Below are 22,150 nucleotides of genomic sequence, written 5' to 3' on the forward strand. Positions count from 1 at the left end.
TTGTCTAAATGGAGATCGGCTAAGCTAACGCAGTATATGCTCCGACCGTCCACACTCACAACAACGGCCTATACAGACATAAATAAACCAGCGACTGTACTCGCCATGACACAGACAGTCTGTGGTTTGTACTTGTTTAACTTTTGTCTAGTTTCTGAACAGATATGAGGAGCTGTGAGCTTGAGTGCTAACAGCTAACGGCTGATGTTGTTTTTCTGGGGTGCTCATTGAAGATGACGTCACGGCTCCGCCGACACTGCGTTACTATAGATACTACCCCAGTTCCTAAACTGTAATGGAAGCGCAGCATTAAAGTGAGCTGGGCCTAATGAGACCTAACAAAACCGTACTAAGTCGAGCGAGGCCTGCGGTGGAAATGCGCCATTAGAGTGCGTGATGTCACCGCTAGAGTGGAGGAGAGCTTGAAATCCGCCTTACATTTTCTTTTTAAAACTGCCATAATTCCAAAACCCTACACTCCTGGGACATCATTGTATGCTTGAATTGTAGGAAAACCTCTCTTACGTTGAAAAATAAAAATAAATTAAACAAAAACATTAAACAAAATGCCTCTTGAGGACATGAAGTGACAAAAACTTTCAACATGTCCCCATTAAGGCCAATTGTAAATGCAGCGTCATCTTTCATCACAGCACCAGCTGCACACCTTTAGTTAATCTGCCAAAAATGCCACATTATTGACCCAAAAGTACAAAAAAAGCACACATAGACACTCCCCAGGGTCCTGAGATGCTCCACGCATTGAAGTTTTACCGATATCTGTTACGGTTCTTCAACAAAACGTTCACATGTAAGAGGTTTATCTCTCATTCAGATCAATGGAAAAGCTCTCTCACTGATTACTGCACATCACCATGGAAACCTTTGATCTCTGGGCTCAAGCGCAGGTGTTATGATAACGTCGTTAGCTCAAACACAAACACCTGTGTGATGATGTCATAACTCCACTCTGGCCCTGAACAGCTGAGTGACATCATCTAATCAGAGCAGACACGCCCACAGACAGACTGGTACACGCACACACAAACAATGGATGTCTATACTACATTATGTTCACACACACACACACACACACAGTGACAGGGACACATACATATGGTTTTAGTTCAAAAGTTTGAAGTTAAAATATTCTGCTGCTTTTCAAAGCGTTTTTACTTTCTTTTCTCTTAATACACATTCACTACTACTTACATTTAATATCTAACTCCTTCAGCCTACTTTCAGCTGCAGAAACCATTCAACTATTACATTATTCAGCTATTTCAGGACATTGAGGCTATACATGTTTATACCTTTTTTAAACCTTTTCTTTTAAATATTAAGCTTCTTCACTATTTTTCCTACTCTTCCAGTTTAACATTTCACTTTCAAGTTTTCAACAAAGTCATTGCAATGCATTTGAGCTGTAACAATTTAGATTCAAATAATTTCACTTTTCTGCATTTCTCCACGAAGTTCAGCAACACACTTACTTGGTTTTTGTAGCTAAAAGCAGCTACAGCATATTCAAATAACATATTCAGCTTTTTCAGCTAAATTCAGCAACAAATACAGTTTACAGCATTCACACGCATTTTCTAGTTCTATTTCAAAACCTGACTTTTCCAGACTCGATGTTAAATATTTATCTAAAAATGTAAAATCCAATTAACATTTATCTTCCTTGGTCAGTTTTCATTATGTTAGCCAGGTAGAACATTGTAGCTATGGGTTCATCACACCAAACCAACAGTACCATTCAGTTTTGTCCCGTGAAAATAAATAACTTACTACCGATATAACAATATATGGGATGTTTATGTAATAGGGAACTAGAAAGGGTATGTGTGTATGTGTTATTTATTTCCTTTGAATTCACAATGTTGCATGTGAGAAATGTAGGTTGAAAATGTCAACATAAACACATTGTGTAATACTCTACAAGTCGATTAATGAAAATGAGCCTGCTTATCTGCGCCGCTGTTTGCACGTGTAAACTTGTCACACCCAGCTGAGCAAATACAATACAAAAACACAAATCCAAGACCACTTTAGAACAGGCATTTTATTTTAATCGGAAATAAAATGATACAAGAATTTCACAAAAGGTGAGGAGACGTTAGGACATATTCCCACCGAACCGTATGCTTCTACACTTGATTAAAAAAAGGCTAAAACACATACCATCATTTAAACTTATAAAACTGAGATTGCACCCTGTTATTTTACAAACACCCCCATACGATACAGCTCTAATGAAAAAATATGTTGCGTAAAAGTCAAAGGAAATGGAGTAGCATGTGCATAAAAGACATCAAGCACAAATGCCTGGAACACTACAGCTATTTATCAAAAAACAGGGGCAGGGGTAGTGTTGTGGGATCTGGGGAATGTAAATGGAGGGCAGGGGGGAGACACTGGGATAAGGGCTCATGACAACAGTCAAAAATATGAACTAAGAGCGGGAACGGGAGCGAGAGGCAGAGTGGGATTTGGAGCGGGACTCCGAGCGGGAGCGGGAGCGGGCTTTGGCAGGTGTGGGGGTACGTGATTTGGATTTGGACTTTGATTTAGACCTGGCTCTGGATTTGGATTCAGCGGGGGAGCGGGAACGAGAGCGGGAGCCCCTCTCGGGCTCAGCCCCCTCGTCCTCGCTCTTAACTGGCTCACGGCCCTTGGAGCCTGATTTCCTGGAGCGATCTTTAATTCCTGATCTAGAGCGAGACCTGGAACGAGACCTAGAGCGAGACCTGGAGTCATCCTTCTTCTTCTTGACGTCTTTCTTGCTCTTTTTGCTCTTGGGGCTGCGGCTCTTGGGGCTGCGGCTCCTGCTGCGGTCCTTGTTCTTCGGCGCGCCATTGCTGCGCTCTTCTTCTTCCTTCTTGACCTTCAGCTTATTCTTCTTGCTACGAGATCGGCTGCGGGAGCGGGACGCCGCTCTGTGGACAAAAATCAGACAGTTGAGATTATTTATAGTTTCCTACTACCTCAACCTAGCTAAACTAAATACCCTCTTACATAAAGCTCATCACAACAGGCACAATCATTTACTGGAAAAACAGGTATATTAAATGTATTATACGTAAATGCAAATATAATAAAAAAAGTCATTTCAAATAAAGGTTCTGAACCAAATGAAAATAAGGACAAGAGGACTCAGAGTTTAAAATGCAAGATGGCAGTGAGAACAGTATTTGAGAAATGTAGCTGTATCTTTATTGCAACCGTATGAACCATCAGTGGACGGAGATCAGGCTACACTTACAACAGCTATAGATATCATGCTACTACTAGCATCATCTGATATACTCTAAATGTACTCAAGTGCACGCACCCCTGCACTTTCATTGACTTGTGAAAATCTATTTATAGCTCTTATAGTTCTCTGATCTTACTACCAACTAGTGTGCCCACATCTTGTGTATTTGAATGGCAGCTGCTGAGAGGCATTATATCTAGGGCTGTCAAGTTAACGCGTTAATAAAGCGTTAACGCAAAAAAAAATTAAGGCCACTAATTATTTTAACGCATGTGTATTTTTTGTCCTCGGCCGCCCCGTAGTTTCAGAGCGCATCGAGTTTAAAATACCATCTACAAGCTGATGCCGACAGCCCCGCTCCTGCTGCCCGCTTGTGGCAGACCACACTTCCACGCTCACCGGCAGGCCGGGAGGGTGTGTATGTGTGGGGCGAGCGAGGCACACCTTACGTGTTGTTAGCATCTGGTGCTAGCTAGCTGCGCTAACGGATATAAGGAGCTGTTTCAATGAAAACAGGAGCGACATTTTGCCGAGCACTTGACTTTATGCAGGTAGCCACAGTGGGACATTGTCACACACACAGTCACACACACAGACACAGACACACACACAGACGTTCCAGGTTGAATAGAGGCGAATATTTGTAATGTTCAGAGGTTGTTGTGTTTAATATTCATGAGAATATTAGTCATTGTTCAAATGATAATAAACAAACATATAAAGCATATTTGTCCACTCATATGTTGATAAGAGTATTAAAAACTTGAAAAATATCCCTCTAAGGTACATTTAGAACAGATAAAAAATGTGCGATTAAATATTTTAATCGACTGACAGCCCTAATTATATTACATGTTACTTGTTAGATGCTTTTATCCAAAGCGACTTACATACTCAATACTGTGGACAATCCCCACAGGAGCACTTTGGGGTGAAGTGTCTCAGGGACACAACGACATGCTGACTGCAGTGGGGTTTGAACCTGTGCTCCCCTGATCCGAACACCAACGCCCTACCCACTGCACCACACGCCTTTTGGGAGATCAAATTGCCAAAAGCAAGCCTCACAACAAAAAAAAAAGATACAGCTTCTTCTCATTTATTGATGGATCTTCCTACTACTAAAACGGTATACATTCAGGCGGTGCTCTCTGAATTCACATTTAAATATTAATAACTTTGAATTCTCCACTTTAGCCTTTTATTAGAATGTACTATTTACTTACGAATGCACCATCTTCTGCATTGCAAATGGCACTATCAGCATGTGGTTATACGTTTTGTACACGATTTTTAAGATAGAAATTATAAGTAATATTTAAGATCAAGTCCAAATAATGTGCATTTTCTCAAATGATTGTTTGCCCTGCAGCAGGTTAACCCTGTGATTGAGTGAGGCAAAAATAAAAACAAATATTGTTTCCTGCATTAGCTGCAGTCCCTCATACTTTACATTGACGCAATGTAGTGTTATCAGATGAGTTTTAAGGTTGCCCCTTCTTAAGTCATATTTCTTCTGGACCTTTACGTATTCTGCAGATTACTATCTTGACAGGAAAACGTATTGTTGATTTTACTATTTTATTTGTATTCAAGTCCCAAAATGAGTTCCAACGGCCCTACTATTAAGTAGACAGTCCTTTCTGATAGGTTTGATCCTCACCTGGAGTGGGAGCGGCTGCGGCTGCTGCTCTCGCTGCGGCTGCGGCTCTTACGAGACCTGCGGCTCCTGGAGCGGGACCTGAGGAAACAGAGTAACAGTTGGCAAAAGGTACAAGATTCAAGGCTTTATTGTCACGTGCACATAAGCTACAGTGTAGATAGGGCAAAGAAAAACGTATGTCACAGGCTCCTCCAACAGTGTAACATGAATATATAAAAACAGATAAAATAGTGCAAGAGAATGTAAAGAGGGGCCAAAGACACGGCAGCCATCATCACCGGCGCCATCTAAGTACAATGCTGGTACAAGAGCTTCAATTATTGTTATAAAGATTTATTGGACGCCAAGCCAGCACCTTTTTTTAACTGTATGCAGGGTTCCTGCAGGTTTCGCCAACTCAAATTTAAGACTTTTTAAGACCTTTTTAAGACCACTTTGAATAGAATTTAAGACCTATTTCACGGCAAGAAAGTATGAAGGAAAATTGCTATGAAAGAAGAAATACGTCCCAAAATTACTTACAAAGTAAATGAATTCATGTTCAACATAAGAACAATGACTGAACATACTGTAACAGCATAACAGTACAGAACTGTGTTAGCGTGTCAGACAAAAAGTGTGTATGTGTGTCTGTGTGTATGTTCGGGCTGTGCAATTAAATCGTATTTTAAATCGCAATTACGATTTTGGCCTGCCACAATTACGAAAACATAATCTAGTCTATTTTTATTTATCATATTTATATATGTTTAGTAGCTTGTGGAAGTGCGCTCAAATATTTGTTGATTTTGTTTATTGGTATTTATTATTTTGATATTATTTATTAAAATGTATCATTTATTTAATTTTGTAAAAAGATACTGTTCAAATTATTTGTTTTAAAGTTCAATAAATGGATGTTTTCAAAGTCAATGAATAATCATATTTAATAAACGTGATAATTATTGACCAAAATAATCGTGATTTCTAACGTGATTTTTGCCATAATGGAGCAGCCCTAGTGTGTGTGTGTGTGTGTGTGTGTGTGTGTGTGTGTGTGTGACAAGAGCTATACTCGGAGCTCTGCTGCCTTGGCTACAATCTTTCATCGTTGCTGTTGTATGATTGGTGTTTAACTACGGTATTTAGCGTCTACAGCACCTCCGCTTTTAGGGTTGACGTTGCCCGGAGGTCCCCCGGTGTCGTTGCGGGAGCTGCTGCATTAGCTAACGCTGCACTAGCTAACGCTGCACTAGCTAACGCTACACTAGCTAACGCTACATTAGCAAAACAAACGCTATTTTTTTTGTGCAAAAGGTGCAGCGGGCTTCAAACACATTCCCCTTCCCTGGTTTCAACCAAGCACTAAATTCGATGTTTTCCAACCAAATACGGTTGAACTTACACTTCCCCATATTTATTTGTAAGTAGATTCGAAGACACATGAGTTTCTGACTGCCGCTAGCTGAAGCTTGGTTGCTAGGTTACTAGGTTACTAGCTGGGTGTTCTCCGATAAGGGGCCGGGGGAAACAAAGTTAGTGATTACTGGTTCCATGTTGATTTATTTCAATACAAATTGTTGGGGGGAACTGAAAGGCTATTACCGTACTGGTTACTTTGCAGCCCGGACATTTCCCCCAAAACACATTTAGACGCGATCGCTACACAGAAGTACCTTTCAAATCTGATCATTTTTAAGACCTTCTAAATCATATTTAAGACCTTTCTTATTTGGTAATATTTAAGACCTTTTTAAGGCCTTAAATTCAGATTGTCAAATGTAAGACTTTTTAAGACCCCGCGGGAACCCTGTGTATGCTCATTTTTCAAAGACCTTTTTTGTTGTGCAGTTTAACTTCCCCTTACATTTTTTGCATGCAGTATGCATCAGGAAGTCACGTCAAATAACAGCAAACAAAAGAACCGGTCTGACCTGGAGTGGCTGCGACTGCGAGAATAAGAGCGCTTGCGTCTGGCTCCAGGGCGGTCCTCGATCAGACGGATCTTCCTTCCATTCACTTCGGTGCCGTCGAGCTTCTCCAGAGCCCTCTTCATGTCGGAGTAGAGCCTGAACTCTATCACCCCCTCGTTCCTGCGGCCCTTGTGGGTGTCGGCATAAGTCACCTCCCCTGCCTGTCTCATGTAGTCCTTAAGGAAAAAGCAAATATATCATTAAGTAGATCTGCGAGACAAACAAAACCAAATAATATGTTGGTGTACTAAACGGCTATGGAAATGGATAAAATAGATCTTCATACCTTCAAATCCTGCCAGCTGCAGCGACTGGAAAGATTCTCAACAATGAGCCGATAATCTGTCCTTATGGGTGGACCATATCTGTCTCTTCCAAAGCGACCATATCCACCTTTTGAGGTAACAGGAAAGGACAGGGGAAAAAATGAGGACCCCAAACAAACTGTGGTGGTGCATTTATGCTAATCTCCAAGCTACACACTACCAAATATATCAATATTGACTTGGGAAAAGAAAAAAGGGGCAAAGCAAAAGGTGAGAAAAGTATTACAAAAAAAGGCTGAATTTATAATGTGCTAAAAAAAATATTCAAAAGCCTCAACCTATAAAGTACATTTTTAAGCTTATCATTTTAGCAAATGTTGGTAAAAAAAAATCTATGTGCCTATTTTCTAAATAATATAATTTTCTTTTACTGAAAAACTGTTTGAGGAAGTACTTACGGTGAACTAAAGCAAGATTCTAAGCTACCCTATCTAGAAAAAACATTTTACTTTTACAAAACATGTTCTTTTTTCAGGCACCCATAAGAACTGAACCCACATCTGTTCCTAACCCCCATGGCATCCTCACCACCCGGCCTGGGCCTAATGGGAAAAGCGGTCTTCATTCACAATGGCTCCCTTTTTTGGTCTGCCCAGGGGCCCAGAATGGTCAAACCACACTCTTGGAAAGGGGGGACACCATGGCCAGCAATAGGGGCAGGCAGTCAGCAAAGGACTCTTCCAATTAAAACATTGAGGTTCTTTGTTAAATCTTTACCTTTAAATTGACAATCATTGTAAATGAAATAAAAAACGGAATAAGACATCAATAGATTACAAGATATTTAACAATCAAATGGCTATTTTTACAGTATTTAATGAAGACATTTATATCCTTTCCATCAGTAAGCCATTTCCTCATCACATAATCAAATGTAACTGCATTTTCAAACCATTACATGGTAAACCCAAGACATTTCTTCAAGTCATTGGTGGCTTTGGTGCACACAATAATAATAATTATGACATGTGCCGATATGGAAATCTCTCTTCATGCCTACTGGTGAAAAAAAATGTTAAATGCTGTCGTGAGTGGGGCTTGTACACCGTGTGCTAAAATATTTGCAAGACAATTAAAAACAAACTCGCAGCTCTAGAGTGCCCTATCTGAAACTGAGACATTCATTTATGTTAAACAGGTCATCGAAAACCTGGAAGAATCAATGGGGCCAGAACAAAAGCAAAAACTGATGAAATTAGCACAAGGGAGGGCATGGTGGATAGGTGTAAGGAGTTTCATTTAAAGATGCACAAGTTGGTGTTCCTTCATTAGGTATCGAGAAAAGGTACCAACAGAGCTCGACAATACCGACCAAAATATTATTTTATACATCTTCATGTGAACTGGTTCTAGATCTTCGAGTTGCTTACTCTGTCTATTTTGTCAGCATTTTAACCAATCTTGCTATTCACACATATTTAGAGACTACAGTGATAATTTGCCATCAGTCAAAACGCTCGTATTGGTGAACATTGTGGACAGGCTAACTTATTTTGCACTCCATTTTCTAAATATCAAACCCATAGTTTTTAGGTATAGCTTGTGTGACTAAGAAAAGTCTATGTTAAGGAGTGAGCTTAAGTACCACCAACATGAACAAACACTAGGATATCAATTGAGTGCACATCAGCCACCAAGGACAAGCTCAAGATTTTACCCCTTTGAAATTTAGATTGTTTCCCAGTAATGAATGAAACCCCCAATCAATGACATAAAAAACAAAACTTTTCTTTATTAAACACTTACTGCTGCTGCTGCTTCTTCCTCCTCCTTCACCACCTCCTCCTCCTCCTCCTCTATCGCCGCCGCCTCCTCCTCCTCCTCCGCCGCCTCCTCCTCCTCCTCCTCCTCCTCTGCCGCCGCCGCCACCACCACTACTACTACCTCCGCCACCACCACCACCACCATAACCTCCATCCCGACGGGGTCCCTTGGTGTGCTCCACAATGACTCTTTCACCACACAACTCCTTGCCGTTTAAGTCATAAACAGCATCATCTGCATCACGGGGGTCATCAAATTCAACAAACCCATACCTTTACAACAGAAGAGAAAATGTTTTAACATCGGGTTACAAAAAAAATGTTTGGAGTTCATAATCGGTCAGTCAGGTGGGCACAAACTGGCCAAAACACAACCACTACCCTATGTAGAAAGAGTAGCACAAGATTTTTAAGATGTTATCAGCATGGCATACTGATAGCAATTTAGATTTTACTGGCTGAAAATAATGAACTTTATTTCCAGATTTTGAAAAGGGATGGTGACTCTCAGAAATGCGTTTTACACAGCTTGGTGTGTGTGTGTGTGTGTGTGTGTGTGTGTGTGTGTGTTATATATATATATATATTTTAATGGCTTGTTACAAAACAAATCTTAGATAGTTCATATACAATTCTTACTAGCACATATTTTATTTCCACTAGTAACTTTACTAATTAAGATATTTTAAAATGCTAGATATCTGTACACACTAGAAATGTGTATAAAGTCAATAGTCTGCTAATTAATTAAATGGTTATATTGATTGATTATATGCGAATAATACAATTATATTAGCAACAATTTGATGTTTGGTGAATTTGTATTCGTTTGATCTATTCTTCAGTTAGACTACACAAGTATGAATGTCTATTAAAACAGAAATTCAAAAATGCTACTTGGATATCTATTTTTGGAAGAGTAATGGACCGTTTTTCAAGAGTTTCAAACAAAGAAAGTTTTCAACGATACAGCCAACACTTAAATCCAAAAGTTGCCTGGCGTATACAGAAATTGCGAATCTATTGATTTAACAAGGATGCAAACTTCATACATAATAGACAGTGGTTCTGCAAAACGAGCACACGCGTCGATTCACTTTGTTTCTTGTAGACTGGTGGTGGCCATTTTTCGAAAATTCTGAAGACCAAACACTAAATGGGTGATGCAAATAATCGTCGTTTGCAGCCCTTGATACAAGGAACTAGCACCTAACTAACAGATCCTTATTCATAATAAAAAAAACTCACCACTGGTCTATATCAAAGAAGCTGCACGTTAAAAAACACAAACATTGCATTCGTGGACATTTTCTGCGATTGAATGTACTGTGAATCATGATGGTGATGTTTGATTAAAAATAAACAACCTTCAAGTCCAAACAAAGAGCATTCATAAATACATTATTTATGAATGCTCTCCATCAATGCTGTACTGAATAGCATCGATGGAGACGTTTGAAACAGACATATCAAGCTTGATTGTACCAAGTATCTTGAATAAAATAGCCCTGCCATATCTAAAGTATTGTGCATTCGCGAGGATCGAGATTAAATACGAGATTGGCTGAACTTGCACTTGTTTAGCTCATGGTTAGCTTGATATATACAAGGCCGCCAGTGACATTGCCACGTCTAACCTTAGCTAACTAGTTAGCGTTGTCCGAGATAGCCCAAACGTTACCTAATAAGCAGCAATATGGGCTTTGATACAGTTTCGAGAAGAATAATAATTATAACAAAACAAACACCTCAGTCCATTACATATTATAGACCGTTTTCATTTGTAATTATAAAATATGCTAACAACTAGCTTAGCATTAGCTGGGCGCACGACCAACAAGGCCTAGACGGCACGTTTTCGGCCTTTGCAGGCGTTAGCTTAGCACCGACAGAACACCAAAAAATGTTACCCGTTTTTCAGGTCGACCTCGAGTATCTTCCCGTAGCCTTTGAAAAACCTCTCCACGTCCTTTTCTCGGGCCCTGTAGCTCAGTCTTCCAATGTACACCCTCGACATCTTGTGTGTTAGCTACTGTATGCTAACGTAGCGAAATGTGGGATCCGGCTAAAACCGAACGAGCACACAGACCGGAGGAGCGAGGCTGCAACTATACATACACGCGCTCCTTTGGTACAATAGGTCCGAGCTGCAGGGGGCGCGGCCTCTTCTGTTTGGGTTCTTTTGGCCTGAGTTCAGTCTCTCAGGTAAAAGGTATCACAAGCTAAGAATCTTATTACCTATCAATATTGAGACGAGATTAATTGAATTCCTATTAGTATAAAGTTAATTGAAAAGTTTGTTATGAACTAAATAGGAATGTGCCCTGATTTGGTGCATACAACTGACATATTAAAAGGAAATATAGGCAAAGTACTTTAAAAAAGAAAAACAGTATGGTCCAATACAAATATTTACAACTTAATTTTATTACAGTGTTTTACTTGCATAATCGAATATTTTTCAGTAATGTACTAGGCAAAAACAGTAAATAAATCAAAAAATGTAAAGACCAATGTTAAACTTTTGACTTTACCTCATTCATTTTTTTGTAGATTTACATGAGATGAGTTGGTTAATGACAATATGCAAAGTATAACGTTATCAAATACATGTATGGGAGTGAAAAAGTACAACGTTTGCTTCCAAAATGTGGTGGAGTAGAATTATAAAGAGACAGAAAAAAATGAAATAACCAACATAGTTAATACAAGTAATAGGTAATGCATTAAATTGAGAGGAGTCTGCCTGCAGGCCTCCACTGATTAAATTACTTTGCACTACTGCATTTAAAATGATGGAACCAACACATGTATGCATGATCTATCTAGTACATACACAATTCCCTCAGTGATAGTTGATTATAAGAATGTTTCATGATACATTATTATCTCCGTTACGACACGAGATAGATCATCTAATCTTTCAGGTTCTTTCTAACACGCGGTGAGGTTTTTAAAGGTAAAACCTTTACATCCCGGATTTTGCGACCTGTCGATACACGCATGTGCCGCGGTGGGCGGGGCTAACAACGACACGGACAAGGGATCATTACAAAAACACCAGCTGCTCTTCTTATGTGCAAGTTATTTTTTAACACACTTAGATTCCCTTAAATGCCTTCAACGTTTTAATAGAGGATATTTGAATGAATTTACGCTGTTATTTCAACATGAAAGTTTTGGCAACTTTTTTCTTCACTGGGCTAAAGAACGTGAAGTCGCTCTGGGAGGGAAATAACGGTACAGGACGTTAGCCGAATGTTAGCTAAGCAGCAACAGTTGGTCTGTTGGTTGGTCAACTAGCTAACTGACAAAAACGCTCATGGAGCGCGCGACTTTTTCAAAGTACTCGTGGATAGATTTCGCCTTCTCTGTGATCGGAGTGTGTACCTTCCTGGTGGACTGGGGCTCGGACGTATGGGTGGCCACCGAGTTTTACTGCCGAGGGGACATCTTCTGGTTCGGGGTTCTGGTCGGCCTCATGGTCCTGTCGTCGGTCGTGGTCCAAATGTTCAGCTGGTTCTGGTTCCAGTATGACCGCAAGCTGCCGGGGTTCGGCAGCGTGCAGACCGGAGGAGGAACCGTGCTGTTCGGGGACCGAGTGAAGCTCTCCTGCCTGTTTCATGTGCTGCAGCTGGGCTTCCTTTGCAGGTAGCCTAAACAAGTGTGCAGTAGTGGAAAAGTACTCCTATCCAAATAAAACTACTGTAGTCTTAATATACACCACTAGAAGTAAAAGTCCTTTAATACAAAATGTTACTAAAGAAAATGCAAAAAAGTGTGAAAGCTAATATTTGTTCCGTTATAATGAGAAACCTACTTGAAATATTATCTTATTATTACTTTCTCGAATATCAATTCGAATAATTGTACTCATTACTAACAGGATCTCTTTTATTTATTGATTACTTTATCTTTTGAAATGTTGGAGCTTGTACAATGGCTGGTAAACTGTACCTTATATTACTGCCAGGTATCTTAGTCTATAATATTACATCATTATACATTACTTGGTTTATATTTTTGTAATAAAGATCTGAATATGCAAAGTTTTAGTTTGAATCCATTCAGTCTAGTTAAAAGGAAGATGTAAGCTTCCTAACTATAGTGGAGTGAAACGGTACTTATATCATATAAAATGCAGAGCTAATGCGGCTAATTACTTGATTGTTGGTTAAACCTCATAGCAAATATATAAGTTCATATGGATCCAAACAGCCTACTCCTGTTTAAATGTGACTGTAAATGTAAGGCTGGTTTCTCAAGATGTGGAAAGTGTTTCAACAACAGGTTTCACAAAGTATAACGCCCCAGCCTTAATCATGCAAGCACTCTTTAATCCTGACAACTGCAATAAAGCACACTGGGCCCAGAAACCTTTACCGTAGGAGTATTTCTCTCTAACTGTTAAACAACTGGAAATTCCTACAGAATAGTTCATGCAGGCAAGTAGGTAATGAAATGTGACATGTGTAGTCACCATAAATGAAAAATGTCAGGTGTGGCAACTGGTAAATCCAGTGTCCCATAAGAGAACTCAATGCACTACACAAGTAATGAATTAATGAGGTATGAAAAGCACAAAGTCATTTAATGCATCATCATGACAGATTGCTGCTATTCACCAAACTGCTAAGTTTGTTATGCGTCTTGATTTTCTCCCATGTGTCTTTTCTGTCACTCACAGTTTTGTTCAAACATGTTCATTCACGCAGGCACATCTCGGCCATACGACAAGGCTTCAGGGTCTGGTGGCGGAAAGTGGAGGGGTCGGAGTACGCTGTCTACCTGACCCACGACCTGAGCATGCTCCGACTCATCGAGACGTTCTGTGAGAGCGCTCCTCAGCTCACTCTGATGATCTACGTCATGCTGCAAACAAACAAGGCCCGGACTGTACAGTGTGAGTTCTCTCTAGTATGAGTTACTTCTTTAAACTCACAGGAGAAGCAAACTTCTACAATAGAGGATGGTGTTTCTGTTAGGTATTACGCAACTTTGAGTCTTTCCTCACACAATCCGAAACAGTCTTTTTCCCTCTCTTAATCACCTGAGCTGTTAATAATACATTTGTATGAATGCACTTTGCTTTTCTGATCCTTGTAAAAAACATCATATTCAAATTGTGAAACACATACACTACTCTCAAAAAAGGAAGAAATACATAGCAAAACCTAAAAACATGACTCTGTAAGCATTACTGCTGCTCCTCGTTATTTAAACTTTTTAACAGACAGAACTTTTCCGTGTTATTTCCTTCCGCAACATCAAGGATATTAATTTAACTACACTCTCCAGTGGCATTGACAACCTCCCCAGCTTAAATTGTTCATCCCCGCCTGATGAACTGGTTTCTCATTACAAAAACAATCTTCATAGTCTGCTCAATACCCTGGCTCCTTTAAAAACCCGGTCTGTTTCCTTCACCCATTCTGCTCCTTGGTTTACACCTGAACTACGCCAACTTAAAACAAAAGGCCGTCGATTGGAACGCCTCTGCAAAAAAACTGGACTTGTTGTTCACAAAGAAATGTACAATAACCACATCCTCCACTACACTCTCTACAGCTAAATCATCATACTACACAGTTCTCATCAGCTCTGGCGGAGGGAACACAAGGGCCCTGTTCTCTACAGTGAAGAACATTCTACGACCACCGGACTCTCTTGCACCTCATCAGTATTCAACTGCCTACTGTAACTCCCTCATGTAATTTTTTTATGACAAAATAGAAAACATTCACCAGCAACTAACTCCTAACACCACCTGTAGTATATCCCTCCCTGTTTTCTCCGACCCTCTCTCTCATTCTCTTTCAAGTTTCACACTTCCCTCTGCTGTTGTAATATCTGACCTCATCCGTAAATCCAAGCCATCTAATAATAATAATAATAATAATAATAATAATAGCTTGGATTTATATAGCGCCTTTCATGGGACCCAAGGTCGCTTAACAAAGAAGAATAGGGCAGAAACAAACATAACAGCACAAAAGGCAGTCAGTCAGACAGACAAAACAACAGATAGATTTAGGGGCCAAAGGCCTTAGTAAACGGATGGGTCTTGAGGGCCCTTTTGAAGGCGTCAAGTGTGGGAATGTTGCGGATCTCCGCAGGGAGAGCGTTCCAGAGGGTGGGGGCTGCCACACTGAAGGCTCTGTCCCCGAAGGTTCGCAGTTTGGTGCGGGGGGTGGTAAGCAGGCCAGAGTCTGAAGACCGCAGGTTCCGGGGTGGGGCATGTGGACGAAGGATGTCCGATAGGTACTGGGGGGCATGGGCATGGAGGGACTTGTAGGTAAGGAGGAGGATTTTGTATGATATGCGGGATTTGACCGGCAACCAGTGGAGGTGGATGAGGGTGGGAGTGATGTGCTGCCACGGCTTTGTATTTGTGAGTACCCTAGCAGCACAGTTTTGGACATACTGGAGCCTGTCCAGGGTTTTGTTGGGAACCCCAAACAGGACACCATTGCAGTAGTCCAAGCGGGAGGTGACAAACGCATGAACTAGGGTTTCGGCAACCGACTCCGAGAGTGACGGTCGGAGTCTGGCAATGTTCCTTAGGTGGAAAAAGGCCGATTTGGTCACAGACTTGACGTGGGAGCGGAAGGAAAGGGTGGAGTCGAGGATGACACTCAGGTTGCGGGCTTCAGGAGATGGGGAGATGGAGCAGCCGTCGACCTCGAGGATGAAGTCACCAACCTTCTGGAGCAGCGCCTTGGGTGCCACAACCATGAGCTCTGTTTTCTTGCTGTTTAGTTTGAGGTAGTTGGAAGACATCCATGCTTTGATGTCATGCAGGCAGTTGATGAGTCAGTCAGTTAGACCCTCTTCCTACCCCCCTGGTAAAAGCCTGTCTACCTTCATTGTCCTCCTTTATAACTGTCAACATACACTCCTCCTTCACCTCTGGTCTTGTTCACTCACTTTTCAAATCAGCCGCCATCACGCCCATACTGAATAAACCTGGTGCAGACCCCAACAATTTTAATCACTAACGACCTCCTTATGGCAGCTGACTCCGAACTTTTAACAATCCTCATCATCCTCGATCTTAGTGCAGCTTTTGACACCATTTCCCACAACATCCTCCTTGACAGACTGACCTCCATCGGAATCACTGACACACCCCACCTTTGGTTTAAATCATATCTCTCTGGCCGCACTCAGTTCATCCAACTCAAAACCTTCAAATCACGGCCACTTCCAGTCACGACCGGTGTTCCCCAGGGCTCTGTCCTGGGGCCTCTTCTTTTCATCATCTATCTACTTCCTCTTGGCCATATCTTCCGTAAACACAACATCCACTTTCATTGCTACGCAGATGACACCCAGCTCTACTTGTCCTCCAAACCAACCACCATCCTCCCTCCATCCTCCCTGTCTGACTGCTTACAGGACATCAAATCCTGGTTTTCTTCCAACTTTCTCAAACTTAACGATAATAAAACCGAGGTTCTCCTCATTGGCACAAAACAGTTTCTCCATTACAATAGACAACTCTTCAGTCTCCCCCTCCCCTCAGGTTAAGAGTCTGGGTGTCATCCTCGACAGCACACTTTCTTTCAAATCTCACATCAGTAATATCACTCGGTCTGCCTATTTCCTTCTACGCAACATCAACCGCCTCCGCCCGTCCCTTAACCCTAAGAGCACCGCCATTCTTGTTCACACCCTGGTCACTTCCCGCATTGACTACTGCAACTCCCTTCTCTTTGGTCTCCCTCCCAAATCCATCCACAGACTTCGACTGGCTCATCACCAGAACCCCCTCCATTAACCACATCACTCCTGTTCTTCAGCAACTTCACTGGCCCCCCGTCAAATCCCATATAGTTTTATACGGCGACCTTGAGAGCCTTGAAAGGTGCCTATATAAAATAAATGAATTATTATTATTAACTTTAGCACTGTTTTGATTGGTCAAAACGTTCATTGACTCCAAATCACACTTAAAGTTCTACTTTGTGCAAAAGTTTGGAGCTACAACAATGAGTCAACTAATGATAATGTCAATCAACAAAAAAAAATGCGAATAGTTGTTATGAAGTAATGTTTTCCGCCTCTCAAATATTGAGATGTCCTGCTTTTCCCTTTATATTTGATACATTTGAAGACAATAAAATAGACATTTGAAAAAAATTCTGACATTTTACAGACCAAAAATGTTTAATTGGCACAATAATTAAAAAACAAAAATGGTTGCTGCCTTACAAAAGATTTAAATCTTAGTATTAAGAATAACAAATTAATTATAATTCCAGTGTAAAATGCTAGTTACAACCGGACACTCAATGTAGCCTCTATTTCAATGACAGTTGTGGACAGACAGGTTAGGGTAATGGATTGTGTCAATTTCTTTTCTTTTCTGTGATATCAAATAAAGTGATACAGTTACGCTCATAACACACACTATCTGTGTTGTGGCAGGTCAACAAACAACAAACATATGAGTTAACTTCCTCTTGGTTGCTCCACTGATTGTTTTACCTTCTTCTTTTTGCAGTTGTGAGCATTGCTGCCTCCACCACCTCCATCGCCTGGATGGTGGTGGATTACCACCGCTCGCTGCGCTCCTTCCTCCCAGACAAGGCCAAGCAGGGCTGGTGTTCCTCTTTAATCTACTTCCTGTGGAACCTGCTGCTAATCGCCCCGCGTGTGGCGGCCCTCGCCCTCTTCGCCTCGGTCCTGTCGGGGTACATCGGCGCTCACTTCCTGATGCAGTGGGCCTCTTCTTTTCATCATCTATCTACTTCCTCTTGGCCATATCTTCCGTAAACACAACATCCACTTTCATTGCTATGCAGATGACACCCATCTCTACTTGTCCTCCAAACCAACCACCATCCTCCCTCCATCCTCCCTGTCTGACTGCTTACAGGACATCAAATCCTGGTTTTCTTCCAACTTTCTCAAACTTAACGATAATAAAACCGAGGTTCTCTTCATTGGCACAAAACAGTTTCTCCATTACAATAGACAACTCTTCAGTCTCCCCCTCCCCTCAGGTTAAGAGTCTGGGTGTCATCCTCGACAGCACACTTTCTTTCAAATCTCACATCAGTAATATCACTCGGTCTGCCTATTTCCTTCTACGCAACATCAACCGCCTCCGCCCGTCCCTTAACCCTAAGAGCACCGCCATTCTTGTTCACACCCTGGTCACTTCCCGCATTGACTACTGCAACTCCCTTCTCTTTGGTCTCCCTCCCAAATCCATCCACAGACTTCCACTGGCTCATCACCAGAACCCCCTCCATTAACCACATCACTCCTGTTCTTCAGCAACTTCACTGGCCCCCCGTCAAATCCCGTATAGTTTTATACGGCGACCTTGAGAGCCTTGAAAGGTGCCTATATAAAATAAATGAATTATTATTATTAACTTTAGCACTGTTTTGATTGGTCAAAACATTCATTGACTCCAAATCACACTTAAAGTTCTACTTTGTGCAAAAGTTTGGAGCTACAACAATAGCCGCGTTCACACCAAGTACTTTGCCGTACTTAGTTCCCAGCACTTAGTTCCCCTATGGAACTAAGAGCCGATCGCGTTCACACCGGAATAGGTTCCCTGAGGGAAGATTACGCAAATGAGCCGCTGACGTCACTTCTTCTTCTGCTTTGGGTTTACTGGCAGGCCGCAAACAACTTCACGGCGTATACTGCCACCTGGAGTCCCCGGAGTTGGGGACTGGCTTCAGTAGAAGCTGCTGGGACTCCCAGCAGCTTCTACTGAAGCCTTCAGAGTAAATCGCCAGAACGCCGACACCTCCTCATCTCCACCGCTCTCATGTTTTCTTTTGTATTGCCATAAGTTAGTCTCTCTGCGTTTGTGCGCTGGGCTAATGCTAATGCTAATGCGAGGATAATAAAATGGCAGCTCTACAAAACATTTCAGAGTTTTACGGGGCGTGGTTTGCAATTCGCCTCAATCAGAACTGGGGCACTTTTTTCCCCCAGGAGAGTACCACCTCTCAGCAGGCACTAAAAGTTCCCGGCACTAAGTACTCTTTTTGGTGTGAACGCGACATAAGCGGTACTAACGGAACTAAACGTGAAAAGTACGGGGAAAAGTACTCCGGTTTGAACGCGCCTAATGAGTCAACTAATGATAATGTCAATCAACAAAAAAAAATGTGAATAGTTGTTATGAAGTAATGTTTTCCGCCTCTCAAATATTGAGATGTCCTGCTTTTCCCTTTATATTTGATAAAAATTCTGACATTTTACAGACCAAAAATGTTTAATTGGCACAATAATTAAAAAACAAAAATGGTTGCTGCCTTACAAAAGATTGAAATCTTAGTATTAAGAATAACAAATTAATTATAATTCCAGTGTAAAATGCTAGTTACAACCGGACACTCAATGTAGCCTCTATTTCAATGACAGTTGTGGACAGACAGGTTAGGGTAATGGATTGTGTCAATTTCTTTTCTTTTCTGTGATATCAAATAAAGTGATACAGTTACGCTCATAACACACACTATCTGTGTTGTGGCAGGTCAACAAACAACAAACATATGAGTTAACTTCCTCTTGGTTGCTCCACTGATTGTTTTACCTTCTTCTTTTTGCAGTTGTGAGCATTGCTGCCTCCACCACCTCCATCGCCTGGATGGTGGTGGATTACCACCGCTCGCTGCGCTCCTTCCTCCCAGACAAGGCCAAGCAGGGCTGGTGTTCCTCTTTAATCTACTTCCTGTGGAACCTGCTGCTAATCGCCCCGCGTGTGGCGGCCCTCGCCCTCTTCGCCTCGGTCCTGTCGGGGTACATCGGCGCTCACTTCCTGATGCAGTGGTTCGTCTTCGTGTGCTGGGCCTGGCAGCAGGAGACCCACTTTATGGACAGCCCGGCTGGGGAGTGGCTGTACCGCTCCACTGTGGGGCTCATCTGGTACTTCAGCTGGTTCAGTGTGGCAGAGGGACGCACCAGAGGCAGGAGCATCATCTACCACACCTTCATCACCACTGACGGAGGCATCCTGCTGGCCACCTGGTGGTGTTACAGAGACCCTGTCCAGACGGAGTCGTACGCCCTGGCTCTGCTCATCGCTTTGCCTTTCATCTACCTCCTGGGACTGCTCCTGAAGACCCTCTACTACTGCTGCTTCCACCCCAAGCTGTGGAGGCCCCTGGTGAGGGAGCCAGGGCTGCCTGATGATCTGCCTGATGCAAAAGTGCCCTTGAGAGAATTTCCCATCCAGGACGGCGCCCTGTCCTCCAAGCTACACAACAAACGGATGGCCTGCCATGCAGCTCATTTTTACTCAGAGAAAGGGGCTGTTAAAAACCCTGATAGCCCTAAAAGAGCTGAGCCATCACCTCTGTGATATCAGACTTTTTGTTTGTCACAACCATCTGTGAACTGATGGTGTAGTGATAGGAAGTAATAATCTCTACTGTTTTCTATTTGTGCTGCAATCTCACCAGGTGCTCAGAATAATTAGAAAATACTAGATCAATTGCAATACTTGAAACTAGGAGTAAGCAATAGAGTGCTGCAGGGATCAAGTATTTTGGAGGTCATCATTCTGCAAGGGCCAACGGCTATGTTTGCTATGTGGCAAACAAGTTTATCATGCTAACTCGTTCTCCCAGCAAGATATTCTCCGTAAAAATGATCTCGTCCTCAAGCATTTAAGCGTAAATGCTAACGTTATAAACGGTGTAAAAAGCTTTAAACCAACTACACTACAGTCACATGACTTCAGCATCACCACGACTGTGATCACATAATGACGTTCAAGTGTCCCTTAAAATGTCTGAAGCCTTAATTAGCATCTTGTTAGCACACACCTATCTTTTTTTTAAATACCTTTTTTACTAATCCAGATATTTCATCACATTGATGCAAAAACCCTATAAACTACTGATGCCATTGAAAAGTCCTCCATTGTAAATGATTAATTATTTTTGTTTGAATAACCTGGTCATTACTCTCGGATGTCTCTGACAGCAGCAGCATGAACATATTTCTATTTACATATAAAGGGATTTAGTTGGAACAGTAGCCTTTTATAATGTGTGACTCAGACATGAGTAGACCTGGTTTCCCCGTGTACAGTAGATAACCTGATCTGATATTTTGGGGCGCTTTGTTACGAAGATGTCTTTTATGAACAAACGCTATCGAGCTTATTTCCTCTAAACTAACCTTAAACTAATTCAAAATCCATAAGCAACACCACGAGGGGTACATGGTACAGAAATGCTGACTCATTCCTGTTTTTGAAGACTTATTCCTGCAGCACTCTATCCTTTTCATATCGGTACATTCATCAGAATATATAATGCGATATAGCAATTTGTATTTATTTGTACTAATCCAGACTTCATCACATTGATGCAAATACCATATAAAACAACTGTTGCCAAGCCCTTCTCAGTGATTCGCAACCTTGCTACAGTGTGATAAACACGCTCTAGAATTGACCACAGTATTAACTCTGAGTGTTATAATCTCATGGTCATATTTCTCAACTGTACTTGAAACTGGGGGTCATTTTATAAGGTCACTTCTAAAAGTGAAGGCTTCTTTTGATTTGATAGATTGATTGTATATTTACACATTGAGGAAATGTGTAAATGTTACTGGGATGACTTGTAAATGCTTTTTACTACCCTATATTTCCAAAATACATCTTAGGAACATTTCATTTGTTCTATTTTTTTTTTACAAACTGTTTCTATTTTATTTGTAACAAAATATAACATTTAAAAAACAATGATAATATTTCTGAAAGCCCCAGACGGCTAGATATTTTCTCACCTTTTGTATCTAATCTCTAAATTGAAATGACCAGAAGTGATTTGAGGTGTGTGTGTGTGTGTGTGTGTGTGTGTGTGTGTGTGTGTGTGTGTGTGTGTGTGTGTGTGTGTGTGTGTGTGTGTGTGTGTGTGTGTGTGTGTGTGTGTGTGTGTGTGTGTGTGTGTGTGTGTGTGTGTGTGTGTGTGTGTGTGTGTGTGTGTGTGTGTGTGTGTGTGTGTGTGTGTGTGTGTGTGTGTGTGTGTGTGTGTGTGTGTGTGTGTGTGTGTGTGTGTGTGTGTGTCTGTGTGTGTGTGTGTGTGTGTGTGTGTGTGTGTGTGTGTGTGTGTGTGTGTGTGTGTGTGTGTGTGTGTGTGTGTGTGTGTGTGTGTGTGTGTGTGTGTGTGTGTGTGTGTGTGTGTGTGTGTGTGTGTGTG

The 22,150-nt window shown here is 41.5% G+C and overlaps 2 protein-coding genes across 3 annotated transcripts; one reads left to right on the forward strand and one right to left on the reverse strand.

Annotated features, from left to right (window-relative positions):
- Nucleotides 1–2,046: 2,046 nt before the first annotated feature.
- srsf4 (serine and arginine rich splicing factor 4) lies at nt 2,047–11,112 on the reverse strand. The gene is made up of 6 exons (XM_034124513.1): nt 10,874–11,112; nt 8,947–9,236; nt 7,161–7,267; nt 6,836–7,050; nt 4,923–5,000; nt 2,047–2,939 (listed from the first exon to the last, which is right to left on the reverse strand). The coding sequence occupies exons 1-6, from the start codon at nt 10,978–10,980 to the stop codon at nt 2,456–2,458; spliced, it is 1,281 nt and encodes a 426-aa protein (XP_033980404.1). The 5' UTR covers nt 10,981–11,112; the 3' UTR covers nt 2,047–2,455.
- An 854-nt stretch (nt 11,113–11,966) lies between these two features.
- On the forward strand, nt 11,967–21,805 carry xkr8.3 (XK, Kell blood group complex subunit-related family, member 8, tandem duplicate 3). 2 transcript variants are annotated; one of them, XM_034124514.1, is made up of 4 exons: nt 11,968–12,614; nt 13,679–13,866; nt 17,470–17,737; nt 19,547–20,178. In XM_034124514.1, the coding sequence occupies exons 1-4, from the start codon at nt 12,286–12,288 to the stop codon at nt 19,938–19,940; spliced, it is 1,179 nt and encodes a 392-aa protein (XP_033980405.1). In that variant the 5' UTR covers nt 11,968–12,285; the 3' UTR covers nt 19,941–20,178. The 2 variants fall into 2 exon arrangements, with proteins under 2 accessions (XP_033980406.1, XP_033980405.1); XM_034124515.1 differs by lacking the exon at nt 17,470–17,737 and having other exon boundaries at nt 11,967–12,614; nt 19,547–21,805.
- Nucleotides 21,806–22,150: the final 345 nt, after the last annotated feature.

The sequence above is a fragment of the Trematomus bernacchii genome, unplaced genomic scaffold (genome assembly GCF_902827165.1).
Source record: "Trematomus bernacchii unplaced genomic scaffold, fTreBer1.1, whole genome shotgun sequence".
Taxonomy (NCBI): domain Eukaryota; kingdom Metazoa; phylum Chordata; class Actinopteri; order Perciformes; family Nototheniidae; genus Trematomus; species Trematomus bernacchii.

What these genes read in the sequence shown, in the direction of transcription:
- srsf4 (XM_034124513.1), bottom strand. Translation starts at nt 10,980, where the DNA reads ATGTCGAGGGTGTACATTGGAAGACTGAGCTACAGGGCCCGAGAAAAG. An exon ending in GCAGCTGGCAGGATTTGAAG is followed by an intron (nt 7,051 to 7,160) that starts GTATGAAGATCT and finishes TTTTTCCTTAAG; the next exon opens with GACTACATGAGACAGGCAGG. An exon ending in CGCAGTCGCAGCCACTCCAG is followed by an intron (nt 5,001 to 6,835) that starts GTCAGACCGGTT and finishes CTGTTTCCTCAG; the next exon opens with GTCCCGCTCCAGGAGCCGCA.
- xkr8.3 (XM_034124515.1), top strand. Translation starts at nt 12,286, where the DNA reads ATGGAGCGCGCGACTTTTTCAAAGTACTCGTGGATAGATTTCGCCTTC. An exon ending in CAGCTGGGCTTCCTTTGCAG is followed by an intron (nt 12,615 to 13,678) that starts GTAGCCTAAACA and finishes TCATTCACGCAG; the next exon opens with GCACATCTCGGCCATACGAC. An exon ending in CAAGGCCCGGACTGTACAGT is followed by an intron (nt 13,867 to 19,546) that starts GTGAGTTCTCTC and finishes TTCTTTTTGCAG; the next exon opens with TTGTGAGCATTGCTGCCTCC.